This window comes from Gallinula chloropus (assembly GCF_964237585.1).
Source record: "Gallinula chloropus genome assembly, chromosome: 1".
Taxonomy (NCBI): domain Eukaryota; kingdom Metazoa; phylum Chordata; class Aves; order Gruiformes; family Rallidae; genus Gallinula; species Gallinula chloropus.
Window position 1 is genome coordinate 81,633,883 of NC_140085.1, and position 21,625 is coordinate 81,655,507.

At 47.3% G+C, this 21,625-nt stretch overlaps 1 protein-coding gene across 1 annotated transcript in view; it reads left to right on the forward strand.

Moving 5' to 3' along the window:
- CACNA2D4 (calcium voltage-gated channel auxiliary subunit alpha2delta 4) overlaps positions 1–21,625 on the forward strand; it is a gene marked incomplete at both ends in the record, with an annotated part of 131,518 nt that overhangs the window by 40,368 nt on the left and 69,525 nt on the right. Inside the window, 10 exons of the mRNA XM_084271393.1 lie at positions 1,587–1,661; positions 3,054–3,140; positions 6,696–6,767; positions 10,883–10,944; positions 11,663–11,730; positions 11,847–11,892; positions 13,335–13,432; positions 15,200–15,293; positions 16,454–16,549; positions 18,597–18,724. Of these exons, the coding sequence (XP_084127519.1) occupies positions 1,587–1,661; positions 3,054–3,140; positions 6,696–6,767; positions 10,883–10,944; positions 11,663–11,730; positions 11,847–11,892; positions 13,335–13,432; positions 15,200–15,293; positions 16,454–16,549; positions 18,597–18,724 (826 nt within the window). The remainder of the gene's footprint in view (positions 1–1,586; positions 1,662–3,053; positions 3,141–6,695; positions 6,768–10,882; positions 10,945–11,662; positions 11,731–11,846; positions 11,893–13,334; positions 13,433–15,199; positions 15,294–16,453; positions 16,550–18,596; positions 18,725–21,625) is intronic.

Sequence of the window (21,625 nt, forward strand, 5' to 3'; positions counted from 1 at the left end):
CCTCAAAGGACAAGAAGTATGGTCAGAATTTGCATGGAACTTCCAGACACAGAAGCAGGGTGGAGCATTCATCTGCAGCTGCAGGAAATGATCCTTCAGGATCTATGAGTGCCAGGGTGCATGCACTCAGCATGTAAAAGCTGGTGGGTTTGGGTCTGAGGGAACCTTGTCTAAGAACTTCAATTTTTATACACATTTATTTTCTCTGTAAGACAAATACTTTTTGATTTTCCTCTCTCCACGTCACTCAAAAGCCACTTGTCACAATAATCTTTCTTCTAAGCCAAGAAGGGACACTGTTCCCTCCTCCAAGCAGTGCCAGGGAAGGAGGGAAAATTATTTGAAAGATTTCTTTACACCAGAGGCAAGACGCAACTTCTCAGAAGCTATTCCAACTCCAGGCCAGTTTGGAAACCTAGGATCCTCAATTTGAACCCCTTAGCATGCAAGTTACAAAGGACCAGTTCCAGAGTTACAGCCCTTGAGAGCTCGTACATTTATGATCACGCTTACTGAGCTGGGAAATTTCAGCTTTAATAGGCCAACGAGGAAGTTTGCTGTAGTCCTGGTCCAATGTCCTGGATTCATTCTTGCCACACTGAGCTGAGCTCAGTGCACTTTGCGAAAAACAAAACCTGTTTCATGTAGAGAGAGACCAAAGTTTTGATCTGGGATGTGTGAAATACAGCATTCATTCCCTCCAAAAAGGCACAGACAGACTGTAAATGACTTACCTCACCGCTTCCCTATTGTTATCCCTCCAGGACTGTCTCTATAGACATATAAAGTTGCAACATATTTTTTTGAAGATAGAAACCTTAGCCATTCTAGTTTCCCTTGAGACACCTCTTGTTTTGGCAAGTGCAGGCTATCAGCTGGTTTTTAGCAACTCAGGGTTTAGCTGGAATTTGTATTATATATGGGTTTGATGTGAGTAATTGCTCTCTCGGAAATCTCTCGCAGATCAGGTCAGACAGTGTCTGCTCTGGTTAGATTATGCTATTCCTTAAACAGCGTTTTAAGACTACAGGCTTGTACAATTGGCCTAGGCTGGGCCTGGTCTTGCCAGCACTGAAACATAACGCAGAGTTCCTCCGAAGACCGACCGGGTTTCCAGGGAAGCCATCTGTGAGATTCATACCCCCTTGTTCATTCACCGCTCTGCACACACAGTGATGTGCAGACAGACCTGTCACCGCTGTTCCTGTGCTGCTTCTGACATTCCCTGACACTGCCCATTTCATGTGCAGCCCTGCCATACCTGCTGCACCGGGCTCATTCTGCCTCTGGGTGGGAGCTGGGAGCTGTCCACGAGGACAGTCAGACTCTAGGAGGGCATCTTTTTCTGAGTGTGTACACAAACCAACTACCTGCCCAACTTTTTGTGCATCCAAGCACAGTCAGCCTGCTTGGACAGAGCAGCCAGAGATCTGGAGATAAATGGTTTGGGATGGGACCCTATTTTCTGCTGGTCAATACCTTTAAAAGGAAAGTGATTCTGAATATTGGTGCTGCGTGGTTATCAGTGGCACCCATGACAGTAGTTTCTACCTAAAGCACTGATTCTCTAATGCCTCTTTCTCCAGCTGGGTGTCCATGGATATGCCTTTCTCAACACCAACAACGGCTACATCCTCTCACACCCAGACCTCCGTCCTTTGGTAAGTGTAACCATGAATCTGAGAACTTTTGCTTACTTGGAAACAATGGCTTTCAGGGATGCTCACGAGTCCTATATTTTATTGAGCTGTGAAGGCTACCAGGGTCTGACATATAGGCACCCAGGGGATGCATGAAGGCCAGAAAAATCAATCCCATGTCCATAGGTGTACACATATGTATATGAAGTGTAAAGTACTGTCTGTTGCCCATAAGAATGTGTGTGAGGGCTGTATTTGCTGTACTGTGCACGGACTTGTATCTGCATCCATGCAAGGCTTCAGTGTTGGGCTGAAAAAACAACTCCCCTTGCTCAGGCATATCTACAAGAGGCATATCTACAAGAATCACATCTACAAGAGGATCAGTAGCACCCCAGTAATAGCTACCCACAGCTGTAGTGTTGGATGTTTTGGGAAACTGAGGCTAGCAGGCTCCAGTACTATAAATCTTAGTACCATGCTAAGTCAGAGGCTGCAAAGACTTTCTGGGACTTGAGGGAGTGGACACAAGGACAACATTTCACCCTGACAGTGCCACTCAGAGCTTCAGACCACACACCTGTCCACAAACACATATCTGTTCTTGTTGCCCAGACACCCCAGCCCACATGGGGCTCATATTTTATTGTAAAATGGGGTTTACATTGGTGTATACATTGTATTTGTGCCTGCTGGCACAAATCCACCTGTGTGCAGCCAGAAGCATCCGTGAGGTTACTGGCACTGCAGGGCTTCACACCAGATGCCTTCCAAAGGGCAGCTTTGCACAGGGTGCCCACAGGGCACAGGCAGTTGTTTCACTAGGTGAGGAGAAGGGACACATTGTGTTTCCAGGATGGGGCAAAGCAAAGCTAGGCATCTACAATTGGTCTCTCTCAGTCTGCTTCACACCATTTCCATCACCCAGAAGACTGCAGGGAAATAGCTCTCTTGTATCAGTGAGTCCTAGGTGAAAAGCCTAGCTTTTTGTCAGTGGAGGCAAAGCCTAGTTCCCATCAGAAAAGATCTCCTGATGGTATTACAGTGTTGATGGGATTACACTCTCAGCTGTGGGGAAAACCTGTTTTCCTGGAGACAAGTGTATTGTACTGACCTATTTAGAAGAACATTCTCACAAAGGAGGCTGTAGCCTTTACCTGCAAGTTATCAGTGTTCCTGCCTGTCCTTGCTCCTGGATCAGCCCCTTCCACTTGAACCTCCCTAGCACCACATTGCCCATGTAAAGAAATACACCCAAATTCTGCCTTCCTAGTCAGAGAAAAAAAGACACACCCCTTTTTTTCAAATTACATATCAATTCTTAAAGGGTTAGTTTAGGAAGTTACCTAGCCGCTTACTTTGGAGTATTTTGCAATTTTTTGTTTGATTCTTTTTTGTTTTAATTAACACCAGTACAAAGAAGGAAAGAAACTGAAGCCTAAACCAAACTACAACAGCGTAGATCTCTCAGAAGTGGAATGGGAAGACCAGGATGAAATAGTGAGTATCAGAAAGTAAATTTAGTCTTTTATGGACCTCCCTTCTAATACTTTGCGTGCCCGTATGGAAAGAGTGGGGGAGCAGCAGGCTGTTCATATTTGTTCTGTGCTGTGCTGGCCTGGCCCTGACTAAGAAGAGAGGCTGATGATCTACAAGAGGACAAGGATGATGCTCCCCTACAAAGTGCTTGTTTTCTTTCCCATTATGACTTTTCCTTCTCATGGAATAGGGATGGAAAGTGATGACAGGAGGAAGGAACCACATTGGAGGGTCCTCCAGGGAGCCAATCTGTGTGTACATGGCCCAAATCCCACCTTAATACAAAACTATCACAGTTTAGGCATATGGTGGTGTCTCATGATGATACCCATACATGTAGTATGTGAGATATAGCTGAAGCCACTCAACTAATGAGATCTGCAACAAGGAAGAAAATGAATTCAAAAAGGAATTAAATCTTGCAATCACCATTAATAATAGACAATGAGGATAAGGGGCTTAGACACTTGAGAAAAACAAGTTTCCAAAAACCACTTTATTGCACAGGTATAGAGGTGCTGAAAACCATAACTGACCAGAAGGAAAAGATTAGAAAATACCTCTTCTACTGTCTTTCAAGCAAAATTATTAAAAAGTGAAAACATGAAGCAGCATGTACCTTAACAACCACACTGCACAACTAGGAAACCAGATAGAATGAAAAGGTATAGAGGTTCCTCTGTGGCTGGTTTTCTTTTACTCAGAAGATTTAGAAGAGAACAGATACTTAAGTTACTAAGATAAGAACTGAATTTGGAGTAAGATAGAATTAGCCATGGGACACATGCTTCTGGATTACAGGGGAGAATGCTGAGGTAAACGGATCTGATGCTATAGATATCCACTTAAACAGGTAGGACAACTGAACTGCCCAGCAAGAGGATCAAAGCAGCTACTGACAGTAGTGCAGGCCAGCTACAAAGGACCAAACCAAAGGAACTTGGGAACTGGAAGAGGGGCAAATTGAGAAAGGAAACACAATGCGACTTGCTATGAAACATGGAAAGCAAGACAAAAATAATGGCTTTACATGCAGTAGGACCACCAAGATGCAGATTGCCAATGGCTTGCCAATGTCTTCTAGGAGTTCTGCTTCTATTGTAGTCTTTTCTCTCACTGGAGCCACTTTCAGAGCTGCTTCTCTTTACCCAGTTTGCTATTTTACAAAAACAACAACAAACAACAAGAAAAAAAAAAAAAAGACACACACACACAAAAAAAAGCCCAGAAATGAGAGAACTTTGCTTTGCTGTCATATTGTTTTAGCTACCAGGTTCCCGTCTGTCCAAATAACATTGATACCTGAATGCAAATGTGATGCAAAGTCTAACGTTTCTGTCCGTAGGCAATCAGAGTAAAATTATCCAGTGAAATGAAATGTCAAAAGAGACATGAAAAACAAAGCCACTTTGTGTTCCTGTACTACGTCTTCCAGAAGAAAGAAAGGTTGCAGTCACTGAGCATACAGAGACATTCAGTGACGCGAAAGATATCTGCAGTGTGACTTCAGCAAGTCTAGATACTCTCAAGATACACCCACTGCAGCAGAAACCTGCCAACATTTCAACACTGAGATTTGCAGCTATGGTATTAGATCAATGACAGACTCAACATCAGTTGCAGTGTAATCTCAGCAACACTGATAAGCAGCAAATTCAGACTGAAACAATATGCCCAAGTGTTAATGATGTGTAATACAGCCAGCTGCTGCAAAGAGACATAAGGGAGGGAAGATGGCACTGTCTGGAAAATACCTGCAGCTGGGCAGCAGGGAAGCCTGGGCTTGCTTGTAAAGCCACACAGGGATATTCTCGGTGCGAAGGGAAAAGGGAAGGGCTGAGGGATCTTACCCCCAGTCTAGGCACTGTCACCCAAACATTTTCTTGACAGAACAACTGAAGAAGAAATTAGCCTGCAAGGATGCTGAAACTCAGTGGCCAAACATCTAGGTGTTGTGAGACCTCTTTGGTGAACTGGAGGTCTGTGCTGGTTTGGAACTAGACAAGCGGGCAGGGAAAAGGTGTCAGCAGCACTCACTGCCAGCCATGGGGACAGCACAGACTCGTTGCCTTGGAGCAGCACTGTTTGCTGTTTGGGGTGTCAGGAATGAGTGCTTCAGCATGTGCCAGACAACCCCTCCATCCAAACTCTGCTGCACGTTTTTCAAAGTGGACACCAGCTGTTGCCAGAAGCATCCTGCCTAAAAAGGACTGGGAGCCCCAGGCTCCAGGACTGTATTTGATTTCTCAAGTGTGGGAAAGGGCATTGAGAAGAAGCAGCAAGCCTAGGTTGTGGCCACAGCCACTGTCACCTGGGCTGGTTGCAGGACAGGTAGCCTGTGTACAGTCTAGCTGGAGCTGAGGAGATCCACGGATATCTCAGATATCCACTGATTTACTTTTCTCCACTGCCTCATGGGGCAATGAGAGATACCTGACTGTCAAGAAGATATGGATGAAGCAACAATATCTGAACTAAACCCAGAACCTATAGAAAATGCTGCAGGCTGCCAGACCAGAACAGAGAGTATGTCGTGGTTCTGGCAGGAGGTCAAATGCTCTTAGCCAAAAAAGAAGTAATACTACTTGTCAGTGTTTTGATTTCCAAGACACGGGCTTTGGGAAACACAAGTTTTATATTCTAGGTCTGTAAATAACCCACATCAAACAGCCATAATAAATAGAACTGTGGCTGTGTAAAGCAAATGCAGCTGAGACTGGTCAGCACCTGAATGGAGGCCTGTCTCTGGAAGTAAGGAAGCAATTTGTGTGAATGAATAAGCTACTTCCCACCTTTTTTTTTCTGTGCAGGCTGAAGCAATAGGCTGATACGCTTTGGCAGGCTGGACATAAAGTCAAAGCCTCTGCACTAGTGGAAAAATTCCCTGGCTCTTTCTTGCAAGAGGCTGGGAGTCACTGTGAAAATTACATTTTGCCTTTGGAACCTGGACTGAAAAAAAATGGTCTTCTCACTGCCTACTCTGCTATCATAGGGTCTTGCTTTGCTGTGTTAAACAGCTGCTTTGCTGCACCTCAGGAGTGGTGCTGGGTACAGCCTATAATTTATAAATCGGTTTAAAAAATGTCCAAGAACTTTGGAATCGGTCTGGGGGAGTTAGTGGTTTTCTCAGGTGTCTCCTCCCAGGCTCTCAAAGCAGCATGCTAATGACTTTCTGGCTGCTAAATGGCGAAGCCTGAAACTTGGCCTGGTGATTTCATAGCTTCCAGATCCCTCCCTTTCACTAAAAAGAAACATCAACAAGCTTTCAGAAGAAGCTGTCATTATTCTGTGTCACTTATCAGCCTGACTGGACAAGGATCCTGATGGTTCAGAACAGATTCTCAGCCTGAAAGAAGCAAGAAAGAGCTGGGGAGGGATGGGAACAGGGATGGAGGGGCACAGGACATCAACCAGTCACTTTTCTGACAGCCCCTGTACATACATGACAAGCAGCTCTATTAATTCCTGTCCTGCCCTGCCTGGAGACACTAATACTCATCTTGTTCACCTCTGCAGCTGAGAACTGCCATGATAAATGGGGAAACTGGCTACCTCTCTATGGATGTGAAGGTCCCTGTGGATAAAGGGGTAAGAAATCATCCTTCTGCTCAGGTCACACAAGAGAGCAGCTACAAAATGGATGCTGAAGAACCACAAAGGATGTGGTTTTAATGCTCAGCATTTCTGACTGTGAGGATTTCGTTGTTTCACCACATATAAAACACGTGCTAAAGACATAACAGAGCATCATTAGAAGTGCTCTTTATACCTACTGACACTCTGCTCTTGCAAAGGTACTGGAAATGCCGCACAGCTCCCTCCTTTGTCTAGGCAAAGCCAAAAAGCATATTGTTCATTGTTTACAGGACTGTGAAATAAATTGGCAGTCTTCAAGAGTTTAGAGTGGGGAAGACTATGCTGAGCTGACCTAGACAGAAAGAGGCTTAGGGACTATTTCGTAACTCCATTTCCCTACCTAAAAACATTCATGAAGACATTGTCCCCTGCTCTGACAGAATGCGATTTCCTTTGTCCAGGTTCAGGTTTAAATTTCTATGCAAATATTTACAGACATTCTATGAAAAGTCCTTATGAAATGGAGACCATTGAACATTCCCTACCAGCTCTAATGTAGGGTTATACATCTTCCCTTGGAATCAATAAAAAATTGTCTTATACATTTACATTCACGGGTACTTTGTCATTCAGGTTTATTTAACTCTCCTAAAGATTTTGGCTTTCATCATTTCCTGTTAGGAAGTATTCCAGAGTCCTGCAAGTTACACTGCCCAGAAGTCTTCCATATTTCAGGAAAATTTTCCATCTTTTATAGAGACTGGCCGATCTGCCCCCATGCTCAGTCAGCACCAATTCCAATAAGCTGACTGCTCACAGCCACTGCTGTAATGATGCCTTTACCTAATGAAGACACCCCTCCCTGTCTCTGAACAGTTGTACTGCAACATCTTCTAACTAAATTCTCTTTCTCCACTCTTGGTGTTCGCAACTATCAGGTACCTGCCAATGCCTTTGACCTTGTCTCTTGGGCATTGCCAACATGTGCTTTTGAAATACTGGCACACTATTCAGACCAAGCAGTTCAGCAATTATTTTTTTTCCCTTTGTCTCATTTCTAGTACACAACTACCAGGACTTCACTGAATTATTTGAGTAGTGTTTCCCTGAACCTCTGTAGAGATAATCTATTCTCTGCAATAAGATACTTCTGAACAGGGAGCCCCGAATATCCTTTCTGCTGCCCCCTCAAATTTTCTCCATACCACAGCTGCACCAGAACAGCTGCCTTGGTTTCCATATTTCTTAGGTTTTTTTTCCAGATGCCATTTTTCCACGTGAATCTTATTCTGTCTTGTCTGGTCTTTCTAATTTTTAGGGCTGCTGGGACTTTTCCTCAGTAGGCAGAGAAATGTTGCTTTATTCTGTCCTAAAGATCACTGTACATAAAGACTCCTAACACAGAGTCTGTCTGTTCCTCTGTTTCCCTCGATGCCTTGTTGTTTACTGTTTCTTCTTGTTTACAATACTGCAGCTGGTTCTCACTCCACATCTCATTTAAGCCCACTTTAACTGATTCTTTAGAATAAAATTTCATGAGAAGCTGTTTCAAGTGCTTTATATAAACCCAGATACATTGCGTGTCCTTTATTCCCTTCATCCATTACCCTTGTTATTCTGTCAGAAAAGCAATCACGGTTTTCCAGCAAGATCTATTATTTGTAAGTCTAGATGGCTTATTTTGCTAGCTTAACCTCTTTCTCTGTCTCTGTGCACCCTCAATAACATTTCTTCTGAGTCATCCAAAGATACCTTTTTAGTTCAATATTTTAGGGACATCTTTCTGCTCCCCTACTCAGGACAAAATGATAACCAAAAGTAGCCTTGGTAAGAGATATTACCTGGTTTATTCTGCAACTCTGCAAGCATTATGAAGTACAATAGGAGACTGAAGCTGAATATGCGACAGTTTAATACTATTATCAGAACACACGCAGAGTGAGGCCCAGAGTGAGACTTAGCAATTCCTACTTGACTTCTGCTAGCTGATGAAGCAGAGCAGCACTGAAACGAAGTGCTGACAGACCCCTGAAACCAAGAGAATGTGCAGTCAGATGGCAGAGAGAAGGGCTGAGTGAAAGGGATAGAAATTATTGTGTCAGCCACATAAATACTGATTCCCCAGGTTGATCTCAGGAAGGTATGGGAAAGCAAAGTGAGCTAGACAGCAAAAAATAAGGACCAAAGACATGAAGGCCTTATTAGAGAGATCCAGTGGCACAAATGCCTTTGCTTGCAGCTAGGGTACAAAAGGGTTGTAACTGCGAAAGCAGAAGAGCAAGGACATGGGTAGGAGCTGTGTCGAACCACTGGTAACAGATTAGCCAGGACTGGCTGCTTTATACAGTGACAGCAGCAAAACTGGAAACCCTTGTGTTCCTAGACCGCAGGTGGTGCAAGTCAGCCACCCTAACACGGTGCCAACGTGCCTGCATTCTTGTCTTCTCTCTTGCACTGCGCGATGTAGCAAAGTCCTGCCTGATCACCCTCAGCCTGCGTCACTCACAGGCGTCTCTGCTTCTCTTCCTCCCAACAGGGAAGTGGTGATACCTCCAGCTGCCTTGGGGAGGGGGTTCTGGCCAGCTATCCCCTCCCCTGCCCAAAAAGAGGTTTGTCCTTCCTTCCACAAGGCAGAAGTGCTAAGTGGCTGCATGTGCAGAAGGGGGCAGGTCAAGGGAACAAAGGTTGAGCAGAACAAGCCCTCCTGAAGGAAAGAGTCTCAGAGTAGTTGTGCCCCATGCCATTTTCTACTGCATCCTTTCCCCAAGCGGCAAGCTTACACCCCAGGGTCTCCTTTTTCCTCATGCCTTCCTGCTCTACCATCAGATCAGACTGGCAAGCAAAGGGAGGCTTAATACCTCTGGTACCCTCCCCACATCCACCAAAACACCACCATGCCACATTTCTTGGGGTACCGCAGCAGTTTTGGAACATCTTGGCTCAGCAAAAGACTCAGACCCCTCTTTCTCAGCAGTACATGAGCGCGGTGCCTGAAAGGAGGGCAGGCACAGAGCCATCTGCCACCTCCTCACCTAACAGTTATCCCCATTGGCCCATCAGCTGCACACACACACTGGGGGCAGGCTCAGGAGCTGGAGCTGGCTGGCCCTTCGTGCCTTGCTCCACTTCTACGGCCACACGGCTTGAGCAGGTTAGAGCAGGCCTGACTTTCCCTGGGGAACACTGAGTTTTCTGTCTTCCCTCCCTGTCTCCCACACACATCCTCTCACCTCGTTTTCAGACTGGGGCTGGGATTTTAAACATATTAGGGTTCATATACTGGCATAAGGGTTGGATAGAAACTTTCCAAAAGCTTTCCTCCTTTGGAAAAGAGTTCCACTGAAATCAACACTTTCCTACAGGAAAAGGCCGGTCTGGCAAACAGCTGAGGTTCTGAAGCAGCTTTCAATAATCTGAAATGTCTTCAGTTGAAATGTCAGTCTGAAAAAAATATTTTCATGTGAATCAAAACGGCTTGGATTTGAATCAGCACTTTTGTTTAATTTGAAAATGTAAATTGTTTCTTTTACTGATGTTTTAACAAAGTTGGAATATGTTAATGTTTTGTCCCAGTTTGGCGTAAAAGCAAATGTCAGGAATCTCAGCATTTCCCACAGGAGAGGGGAGGCTTGTACCCAGCTGCCAACCCGCACTAGGTTTGCCATCCTGCCTCTTCTTCCACCCCACCTCTCCCTCCTACCTGCCCTACTGAGCTCCCCCCTCCTGCTCAGGATGATGATGATGATGTGCAAAGCCATCAACATTTCTCTATACAGCAAAAGGGCAGCAGGGCCCCAGCACTTCGGCTCATGGGGTGCAAGAGGGAGGGCAGCTTCCCCCTACTCCTTCCTGCAGCTTGTGCAGGAGCCCTAGAGCAAAGAAAGGTTTAACTGAAGCCCTAGATGGAAAGACAGAGTGGCTGCCTGGATCCTGCAAGTCCCAAGTTACTGAATATGCTGAATACTACTTCATCCCTGCCTCCAGTCAGCCCAGGCAGGGTGTGAAGCACTGGTAATGATTAAGTGCTTTTGCTGAGCCTTGGGCACACATATACCAGGTCCCCATCATCACTACACTCTTGATCTGTCAGATGGCCTCTCACATTCTTATTCATGCTCTTATTCCAGAAACGAGTTCTCTTCCTCACCAATGACTATTTCTTCACGGACATCAGTGGCACACCCTTCAGGTGAGCAAGGACTCACATGACACCAATACAGTGTATCAGAAGTCAGGGACAGTAAATTGCTCCTTTTTTTGGGGGGGAGGGGGTGGGGGTGGGGGTGTGTGTTTCAGAAAACTGGCTATGACTCATAAATAAAGGAGCATGAATAGGTGACTTTTGTGTTCCTATAGCCATTAAAGTATTGTTTGGGGTCAACTCAAAAGGAGTATTATTATTTATCCGAAATTCAGAGTCCAAAAGCTACACCTCAGATGAAGCAGCATGTTGTTCCATTTCAGAGAAATGAGCCATCTTCAATTTTTAGTTCCCCTGAATATATGTTTTATATTTTGGTGTACAGGTCTAAGCGAAACATTGCTATAAAATGAAAATTATCAAACATCTTGGAAGAAATCAAGCTCGAATTTATTTTGTGTTTTATCCCAACTGAAGTGGTTTGAAATGGGCACAGAGTTGAGAAATGTTACTGTTGTCTTGAACCTACATTGTTGGCCAAAAGAACTGCCACCAAATACACCTCATAGCTCTATGACCAGGTTCCTTAGACTCCTGTGCTGAAATCAGATCTCACTTAATCCTGTTTTGATGATGTTATTTTCTTTAATAGCTGTGGAGGGAGTTAATATCCATAAGGGGTTGCAATTGCAGGGAATGCAGTGCTGCGTTTAGGGATTGCACCTCTCCTTGCTGACAAGCCCTCTGTTTCCCTTCCTGCCTGCAGCCTGGGTGTTGTGTTGTCCAGGGGACACGGGGAGTACATTCTGCTGGGCAACACTTCGGTGGAAGAAGGTAGGTTAGTCTGAAACACCCACTCTGTCCAAAGGAATCCGATCTTCCCTGCTCCACTTCTCCTTCACAGCCTGTCTCCAGCCTAACTGAATACTCTGTGTATTGTCCTGTTTCAGGTTTGCACGACCTGCTCCAGCCAGACTTGTCTCTAGCAAACGAATGGTAAGTGAAGGAAATCCTGTCAGTGACACGGGACTTTGTCGTGACATTTTGGCAAATTTCCCAGCAATTTGGCTTGAGTTCACTGCCCTCTGTGGCCTAGGGAAAAAGCAATGTTGTTCAGGGGCTGTACCTGCAAAGACCAGATTGTCTCCAGGAGATTCAGTTCCACCTCTTCCTTTGGGAGATCCCACCAAGTCCTGGCACGTCCCTCTGCTAAGAAACATCTCCTGAGATTTATCCTTAGTTTTCTGTGCTCAGGCTTATTTTGTTCCTCCTCGTGTTGCTCAGAATTGTGCTACAAAACCTACAGTATGTCAGACCTGTCACAAAATTTTGATGCAAGCTTGGCAAAAGATTGAAGTGCTTATTTAAATCCTAGCTTATTTTTGGTTGGCATTCTTCTGAACTGAGCCTAGACCTGATTTCTAGTGAACATGAAGGTGATTTATGACCCCTGTTTCAAGCGTAATTTATGGTTTTGCTTGGTTTGGATATGAAACAAGGTGAAGCATGGCACTTTCCATTTATTGCTGTGAGGTTTGGGATTTTCATGAACCCAACATTCAGTTACACTCAGGCACATGAACCCAGGCTGTATTAAAGCCAAAATAACTACATTCAAGAAGCCCTGCAGCCCTTCACACCTCTCATTACACTGTCAAGTTTCGTAGGCAGCACATTTGAGACACAAGCAGTGACTTCTCCTTCTTCTACTCCTAACTTGGGGTGTCAGCTTACCGCACTTTACATATTCATTTCTCTTACACCTCTCTCATAAATCACCCCTTTCAGCCCCTTTATGAGTTGTAAATCTCTCTTATAACCCCTTCCTCTCCCTTCTCTTGACAATGGGATGGTCAAAATTGGAAGGAGGATTAGAAGACTCATTACTTTTATAATACAGAGCATTTGTAATACATTCTTCCACTTCTCCCCAAACTCCTGAGGCTCCCACAGCCGCGTCCCTTCGGGACAGCTTTCACTGCCACCATATCATACTCAAGGATCATTCCTCCTCACATTTTGTTTCTCTGTCTCTTGCTTTTTTGGGTCTTACACTGCACGCAACCCTCTGCTGTTCAGGGCTCACCATCACATTGCTACTGTTTATATAGACACGTGTACATCTTACACTGCACGTGATACAGGTATCTGCTGGAAGGATCTGGGATGGCTGTGTTGCATTGTGAGCTTATGCTGGGGAACGTAACAGCAGCCCTACAAAGTGCAGCAGTCAGATTAATTGGTGCTTCATTTATTGGTAGGGTTTGACTTCCAGCCACATTGCTCAATTTGAATGGGCACAGCATGCAGCAGTGGCACAGTCTTTGCAGCCCAAGCTTTCCTGGTTAATCTTTGTGTGCAGTGGTTATTTTCCAGGGGCGTTTGTGTGACTGAGGTTTCTCTTTGCCCTCGCGGGTTTCTTCTCCCCTCCCCGCCAGGATTTACTGCATCACTGACATCGATCCGGACCACCGGAAGCTCAGCCAGCTGGAGGCTGTGATCCGTTTCCTCACCGGCGAGGAACCTGACCTGGAATGTGAGTCCCAAGTTCTGAAGGGCCGTGCTGTGGGTTACCTGTACCCATCACAGGGGAGAGGGGACTGTGACAAACTGACTGATGTCAGACTGAGCTCCCATGGCACCTGCTCACACCGGCAGGACTGAACTCAACCCCAGCTTAATTCACATGTGGAAATGAGCTGAGGATCCCTTTCCTTGTCTCTGTCAGAGAGGTAACATAACTCAGCCTTACTGAAGGTCTCAGCACAAGAAATACTGAAAGATGAAAGGTGTGAGTGGAGCTTGGTGAGGGCTGCACACCAGTTTTAAGACAGGCTGACCAGATGGGCTAGAGGGGGTGATAGCAGGAGGAGCCAGGAAAGCCACTGTGACTATTCTGCTCCCCAGGTCCCCAGCCAGCATCCTCTGAGGGCTGCACTGTGCCACCTAGACAGATGGGTTCATTCAGAACAAGGATAATTAATTGTGTTTTGCAAACACAATTGGTAACTGATTTGGGGATAACAATGTTACAGCATGATTATCTTTCCTGCTCCCTTTGCTGCTCATCCCTTGCTGCAGCTACCATTCTCCAAGCAGAGTGTAGCCACACAAGCAGCTGACAGAACACTGCTACAGAGTGGGATCTCTGTCTTGGGGAAGAGGCAGGCAACTGTGAGCGGGAGGTCCCTACAGCAATTTAGCTTTAGGGTGTCCTTCAGCTCACCTCATTCTCCACAGCTTCAGCCCCTCAGTTGTGCCAAGTACAAGGTTTTGCATGTAACACCCCACCTGAAAGGCACAAACCTTTGACACAAGGATATAAATCTCTTAAAACTAAACCCAAATGTAAATCCGTAATTGTTCCTCTCTCGCATGGTGTGAGCAAACTGTTCCTGGCTGTCTTTGGTGGATGCTGAAAAGAGATGTATGAGCTGAAGAGGCCAGGAAGGAGGAGGAAAGTTTCAGGAGAGCTGACTGTGAGAAACACAGAGATTTGGAAGTGCTGTGGAGGAAAAATGAATAGGATTTGGACACATCCTAGACACGTGGGGAGGGAAAGAAGTTCTGCTGAGCTCTTGTTTTGAGGCCTGCATGACAGCAAAGATGGAGAAATGGTTTATGACAACTGTGACAAAGGAGAAAGAAAGCTGGAAGAACTTGGGAGGAAATGTATGGGGAGATTTAGGACATCAACCCAGTAAGCAGAGGCAGAAACACTGAAATGGAGGGGTGGCTCCATCTAGGACAGCATTGAAAGGGGCATATCTTCAGTATGGTTGTCATCACGTTCTCACAGCATGACATGACTGCAGACAGGGCAATACAGAAATTAAACAGGCCAAATAAATGTGATCTTAATGCATGCCATTTAGCACATGGCATATTCAAACCTTCCTAAACACTTCTCAGTCCCAGTCCTGGCCAGACTAGACTGGTAGCCTAGGCTGGCTTCAGCATCTGGGGGAAACCAGGACAGGACAGTATTTTGTGAGATTTACAGAGGGGTAACTGAGAGGCAAATAAACACAAGGACAGAGTAGAAGCCATGAAGAAGTTACTTGGGGTTTTGAAGAAGCTTCTCGAGTAGAACAGGGTATTTGGTGTCCTTCTACAGAGCACCCAGAAGCTCTCTGCCATCCAGGGTGGTGGGTCCTGTTCTTAGCCCTCCAAGGGAAGGGCTCTTTTTATGCCATGTTGCTTCACTGCCCTGAATGCCCAGATGCTCCATAGCAAGGAACTCTCTAAAACCTCTAGAGAAGGATATGTCTTTCTCTCCTGATATTTGTTCTCTTCTTCTTAGGTGATGAGGAGTTGGTCCAGGAAGTGCTGTTTGATGCAGTGGTCACTGCACCCATGGAAGCCTACTGGACAACACTAGCCCTCAATATGTCCATGTAAGTGCTTAAGAAACAAATACCAGTAAAACACCATTGAAGATGTATCTCCAGATGCTGTTGGTTTATGCAGTGCCTGAAACAGCCACAGATCCTTGCATAGCATACAAGAAACTTTAGAAATAGATCAAAAAAATAATAGAAATAGCTCAATAGCTTTAGAAATAACTCAGTAAGTGTCTCTCAGGAGTGGACTCCAGCAGATTGGGCCTTCTCAGAGGAGCCTTTAGTTTGGTCAGTTTGCCTGAATATTACTGGAGGACGGCAGTGACCCAGATGTGTTGCTGCAAGGGGTGTTCAGCATTAGTTCTCTGCAGCACCTAGTTCAGATGCAGTGCATTGGCCTTTTTAGTCGATAGAGTTTGATATCTCACGACACCTGAGACCGTTTCAGTTGTCCCTTTGAACAGCAGTAACTGCACAGTTTGGCTCAACTTCCCTTAGGACTGTAGCAGGAGTTCTATCCCAGGCAGTGAGGAATTCATTCCCTTTACAGTGAAGAAAAGGGAGTTTGATCCCGTCTCTGTTGAGGATGGCTTCAGAGTAAGCATCAGAAAGGGAGTGGACAGGCTGGCTTCAGCAAACTTTCTACTTTATTATTTCCAGTGAGGCACCTGTTGCTTGCAGTACCCAGTATCATGTCACACAAATCTTTCAGCAGACAACATGCTGCTTGCACAGTTGTGCTGCCACGGGACTCCTGTCCCTGTTTCAGTTACCAGAATCCCCACCACTAACAGAGGTGGAACCAGTGGCAATCATGCTAGCACAACAAATTACCAGCACATTTTTAAACCAACACACCCCCCTCACTTTAAGGCCACTGCACTGCAGCAGGCTGTCCACCATGTAGCTGTCCCATTTGCACCCTTGCTACCTCCAGAAAGGTGTGCTGAGATCAATGTACTGCTTCAGAGTCAGACTGCTACCCTGCCCATCCCCTGCGTGCCTGAGACAACCGTTCTCTCGCTGCAGTCCCTGTCCCTCACTTCAGCCTCGTGCAGGCAGCCTGGAGCAGGGCTAGCAGGAGAGGAGCTCGTGGTCTGCTTAGAAGTCTACTTACTTGGGACCACTTTTCCAGGTGTGGCTTCTCATTTGAAAGGTCCTCACCCTTGGCTGCTCTTCCAGTTTGCTTCTGTTTGTGTGTTTCTGTTCCACAGGGAGTCTGAGGCAGGTGTTGAGATGGCGTTTCTGGGCACTCGGGCGGGACTCATGAGGAGTGCCCTGTACGTGGGTTCTGAGAAAATTTCCAACAGGTAAGTCCCTAGACTGCACTACGGGGTTTCTCAGCCCTAGAAATATATTTGGGGACACAGAAAAAGAAAGCAAAGAAGCAACGCCTTGGTGGCATGGGTACTGATCTACAGAGTTGGGATAGAAGGGGTCCTTTGTCTTCTTCGAGTCATTTTAAATTTTTCATAAAATACCATCCCAAACTGCATTATTTTGAATCATTCCCTGACTTCAGTCAGCTAGCAGAGAAAATGTCCACAGTTACCATGTATCTCCACGACCAGTTTGCAGTGCAAAGGCTCTGCACTGCAGCGCCCTGGTGAAATTCCAGCTTGGCTAGGTTTGATCTTTCTGTCTCAGTTCCTCTTCCAGGTTTATTCTGTTCTGCCTCTTTACATTGCCCACATCACAGTGGTATCCCAGTGCCTTCCAGTGAGGCATTAAGTGATGTGACTGACATCTGTCACATACGATTCGTTCTCTTGTCCTCTCCCTCAAGGCAAAAGTGTGTGTTCAGTGGAGGATTGTGAGATGGAAAGGGTCTCGTTTGCATTTTTGTTGAATACACAGGCACGTTGCTGTAAGAAAGGACAGGCCACAGAGGCACACCAGCAAAGGGAACAGAAGGGGATAGTGGTGGTGGTGGTCCTTAGCTTCCTGTAAGCTGTTTCGCTGACTCTGAGGTTCCCCCCCAAAAAAGAATCACACATTCAAGGCAGAGAGCTCTGCTGTGCCTGCACGGTGATGCTCTTCATGTTTTTGAGGAAGTCTGGTAAGTCAGAGTAGCCGGGCTGTGGTGACAGGGGAGAAAACAGCGCGTGCTGTAGGAGGCCGGCACGATGCCCTGTCCCACACTGGGCATCAGGAGCATCGCTCGGTGCTTCTGAGCAGCTGCGGCCGCCGCGCTGCAGTGACAGACCCACACACATTACAGGAGAGGTGCTTCTGGAATCCCCCGAAAGGAAGGCACCGTATAAATGAGTAATTATCATTACATCAAAATATACAGCACAACACGTGCCTGAGAACAAAGGGGACTTGCCAGGGAAAGGGGCAGGGACCTCCAGGGAAGCCTTTGACCTGATTTTCACAGATGTCTCCTGAGCACCCACCGCCTGTCTTGCCAGGCCCCCGGTACTCACCCCCTTGCCTTCAGGAGCACCCATAGTCTGGAGAGCTCCAGCCCAGGCATGCCTTGGAGCTCAGCGTTCAGACACAGACGCGTGGCTGGTCGGGAGGTGGGGGGTTGGGAGTGTTTGCTTGTTGTTAGGAAGCCGCCTAATCCCGTGTCTTCACCTGCTTCCCATTCTCCTTTAATTAGCAGGCTCCCTAATTAACAGACTCCCAGAAGCTACTTTGGTTTCTCACGCCCAGCCCTGCCCCTCACCCCGCACGGTGTAGCCAGCCAGGCCTCCCGCGGAAGGGGGACAGCTTCCCGCTCACCCTCCCCAGGCGCGAAGCCGCGCCGGCCGCAGCAGCCGCTGCCCACCCGCCGACCGGACGCTGCCGGCCCGCGCCCTCGCCGTCCTCGGGGCTGGCGGCGCTGAGGGCCTCGGCCGGGGCAACAGCGGCACCTGGCGGGCGGCCGGCAGAGGCGCGGCGGAGGCGTTGGCTCCCGCTTCGGCTCCGGCGCGGCGGCAGGGAGGGCAGGCGGGCAGGCACCGCTGCCGGGCCCCCGGGTGCTGACGGAAAGTGGCGGCTGTTGTGCCGCGGGCGAGCGAGCGGGTGAGGCCTGAGCGGCAGTGGCTGGGCTCGGGCGCCGGTGGGAGCGTTGAGTCCGCCCCGGCGGCCGGTGGCTGACCCACGCCTGCTGGGGGGCCCCGTCCGGGTTTCGGTGGCCAAGGAAGCCTCCCAAACCACCCCAGAGTCCCGGGGCGAGGGGCGCTCCTCCTGGCGTTGGCGTGTGTCGGTCACCCGGGGATCCCGGGCTCCCTCCTCCGCAGGGGAAGCCCCAGGTGGTGCCCAGCCCCAGGTGATGCCCAGCCCCAGGGGCACCACTGCACTGCCCCGAGGAGGGCCGCTGCTCCTCCACACCGTGTATAAAGGCTGCCCTGGGTTTTCTCCCGGCAGGAAATTCCTGACACGGAAGGACAAGGAGAGTATCTTCACCATGGACCACTTCCCTCTATGGTACCGCCGGGCAGCAGAGCATCCCCCTGGGAGCTTCATCTACAGCATCGTCTCGGAAGAGGATTCAGGTAACCCCAGCCTGAACACCAGAGGAGAGAGGAAGAGAAAGCCTTTCATGCCTTGCATCCCATGCTACCTCATCCTGACCCCTTTATCGCCACCTCTCGCCTAGTGGGAAGTGCTGAGACCTGGCCTCTTGGCATCATCTTCACACTGGTATAGAGGCAGATGGGTCACAGTCAAGACACTGGGCACAGTGGAAAGACAAAGCTACAAGCTATGGGGAAGGCAGTCAGGGCTGTGTAATGTGAAGCTGCAGAGGACTCGGGGGGAAAAGTGGGGTCTGGGTAGGCCAAAGGACTTAGGGAGGCAGAGAGTGGGGAGATCATAAGGTGTTTGTGAGGCTAGAGAACACATGAACTGTGAGAAAGGGGAGGTAAAGGTATCACAGAAGGAGTTAGATGCATAGATGTGACCAGGCCTGGGAAGCAACATCACCAGGGGAACTGTAAGACAGTAATACCTAGGACTGATGAGCACTCAGATAAATTCAGAGTATGTAATTTTTTTCCATCACCACTTCCCATAACAGAAGAGGATGGGTTTGTTATAGAAGATGGTGGAGGTAAAAGGAGGGCCCCTGTCCAGCCATACTACTAGACTATGGCACCTCTTTCCCAGCTAAGGAGCTCAAACACGAGAGGTAAGCAAGGAGTGGTTATGCAGTGTCTCTTGCTTAGGGTGTTGGTTCCTGTGAGTTTTCAGAGCCAGCCAGAACCTCCTCAAAGGCTGGAATAGAGCAGAAGCATTTAGAAAGAAATAATTAAGAGAAATACTTATATGAGAATCCTACACATAAGACAGAAATCCCCTCTGTGCTCTTCCCTGGCCCCTAGCACTCCATCTCTATCACAGAGCTCAGCACTTTAGCTGTTAAAGCTTTTTGTGGCACAGTGGTGGGAGGCTGGTGGGTGGGAAAGCAAGTAGCAAAGAGGAGAAAACCAGACTGGGAGGCAAGAGATGAACCAGAATGTAAAGGGAGAGAGATGGAAAAAGAAAGTACATGAAACCTTCCATGAAAGCATCTCTTTGCCCAGCACCCTTACATCTCACTTAAAAGGCAACTGTGGAGAGAGGGGGAGGCTTGGCAGGAGGAATCTTTTACTCCCCTACGTGTCATGACATTTGCTCTTTGGAATAAAGCATGGGTTAGAAAATCAACCCCACACCTTGTGGGGCTTCCTAAGGTAGCCATTGTCCTGTCCCCAGTAGTCACTGCTGGATAAACAATGGGGTTGTGGCTTGATGTTGCTTTCTTAAAAGTCACAGGTAGTTTTGCACAGAGAAAGACAGAAGACAAGCAGCTGCCACTGTTTTGTTGGTTTGGGTTGGGATTTTTTTGTTACTTGGCTAGAAGCTTCAGTCAAGTGCAGGACACCATTCACCTGGAAACCCTACGGACACCTTGGAAGAAGTAGTGCCTGGCCCTGAAGACCTTAAGCTCTAGAAGAAATGGCTCATCTCTTTAGAGACGAGCAGCTGGGTTTAGAGAGACTGTGATCCATGTGATCACACAAGATGTGTGGCAGTGAAGAGCCACAAAATAATATTCAGTGCTTCTGAGCCACAGTGCTTCGCTGTCAGAGATGAGTGCAGGCCTTTCCTTGACATCCAGTGAAGCAGCTGTGCCCCACCCAGTTCCTTGAGAAATTCTTGATGTTTAGATGCCAAAGTCCCCCCTTTCATGCTTTCCATGCCTGTGACAAGGCGTTTTGTATCAGATATTCTTCTCATCACATAAAAAGGGAAGAGCCCAAACACCTCCCTGTTGGAAAGAAACCAACAGGAATGGCTGCAGGTCATCAGAATAATTTATGCAGAGCATCTCTTCCAGAGAAAAAGCATTGAGAAAAGCTTCTTAAGTCAAGTAGAACTGTTCTTGCAGCCCAGATCTCTCTGGTGGGTGTTGGGTTTTTTTTTCCTAGAGATGCTAAGTGTTTGTCCCATCATAGGCAGAGCAAGACATTTGGGGTCAGGTTCAAGGCATGTGAGCATAAGCTAGCCAGGTATTTGTTTCACAATGGCTTTACTGTTTCTGACATCCTTGAACAAGTTAAGCTGGCTTCAGTACCAAAAGAAGGCGGGGGAAAAAAGTGAGAGACTCCAGACTAAAGTGTGGTAGACACTGAATCATGCTCCGGACACAGTGGGTACCATCCCCAGTGATGAAGGCAGAGATGGAAAGCAGTAATAAATGCTGGAGCTCTTGGGAAGGAAAGATTCCCTGACCCATCTGCCTGAGCAAGAGATTTCTGTACAACACACAAGGAGGGAATCAGTTGCAGGCTAAATCGATTGTGCTGACCTTCAAACTGTCCCCTGGCAGTTCCAAAAGAGGTGCCCTAGCTGAAGCTAATCTAATGGCTTTAAAAAACATACAGAAATGGAATCTGTCACATGGACAATTGCAGGCTGAAACAAAGGCACTAGCACAGGGGAGGTGGGGTTCAGTTGCTTAAACCTATCCAGCTATCCTATTTTACATGCCCTGTGGGACCTACCTATGAGATCTGCATGGGGTGGCAGATGTGACACAGGACCTTCAGGACATTTAAAGCAGCTGCTTATTGTTAATTTAGAGACCCTGGGATGTAACAGCGTTTAGGCAGCAAAATCCCAGAAGACTTTGTCTCTAAAATGGAGTGCACCCTGGAGAGTGCTGCATCTCTCTCCAGTTTGTAGTGCTGGCCTGGTTTGGGTTACAGAGCTAGGTGGAAGCCTGGCCTTTGGTGTGCAAGAGTTGGTGTCAGAGTTGCCTGTCCTGCTTTACCTGCCTCTCCATCTACAGAGTTTAGCTGGTGCATGAGGCAGAGCGCCTTTCTGGCCTAAGAGAAGGTCTGCGTGTCCCCATTTGAGTAGGCCAGTCATTTTATGCTGAGTTACTACTTTTATTGTGAGACATTATCTAG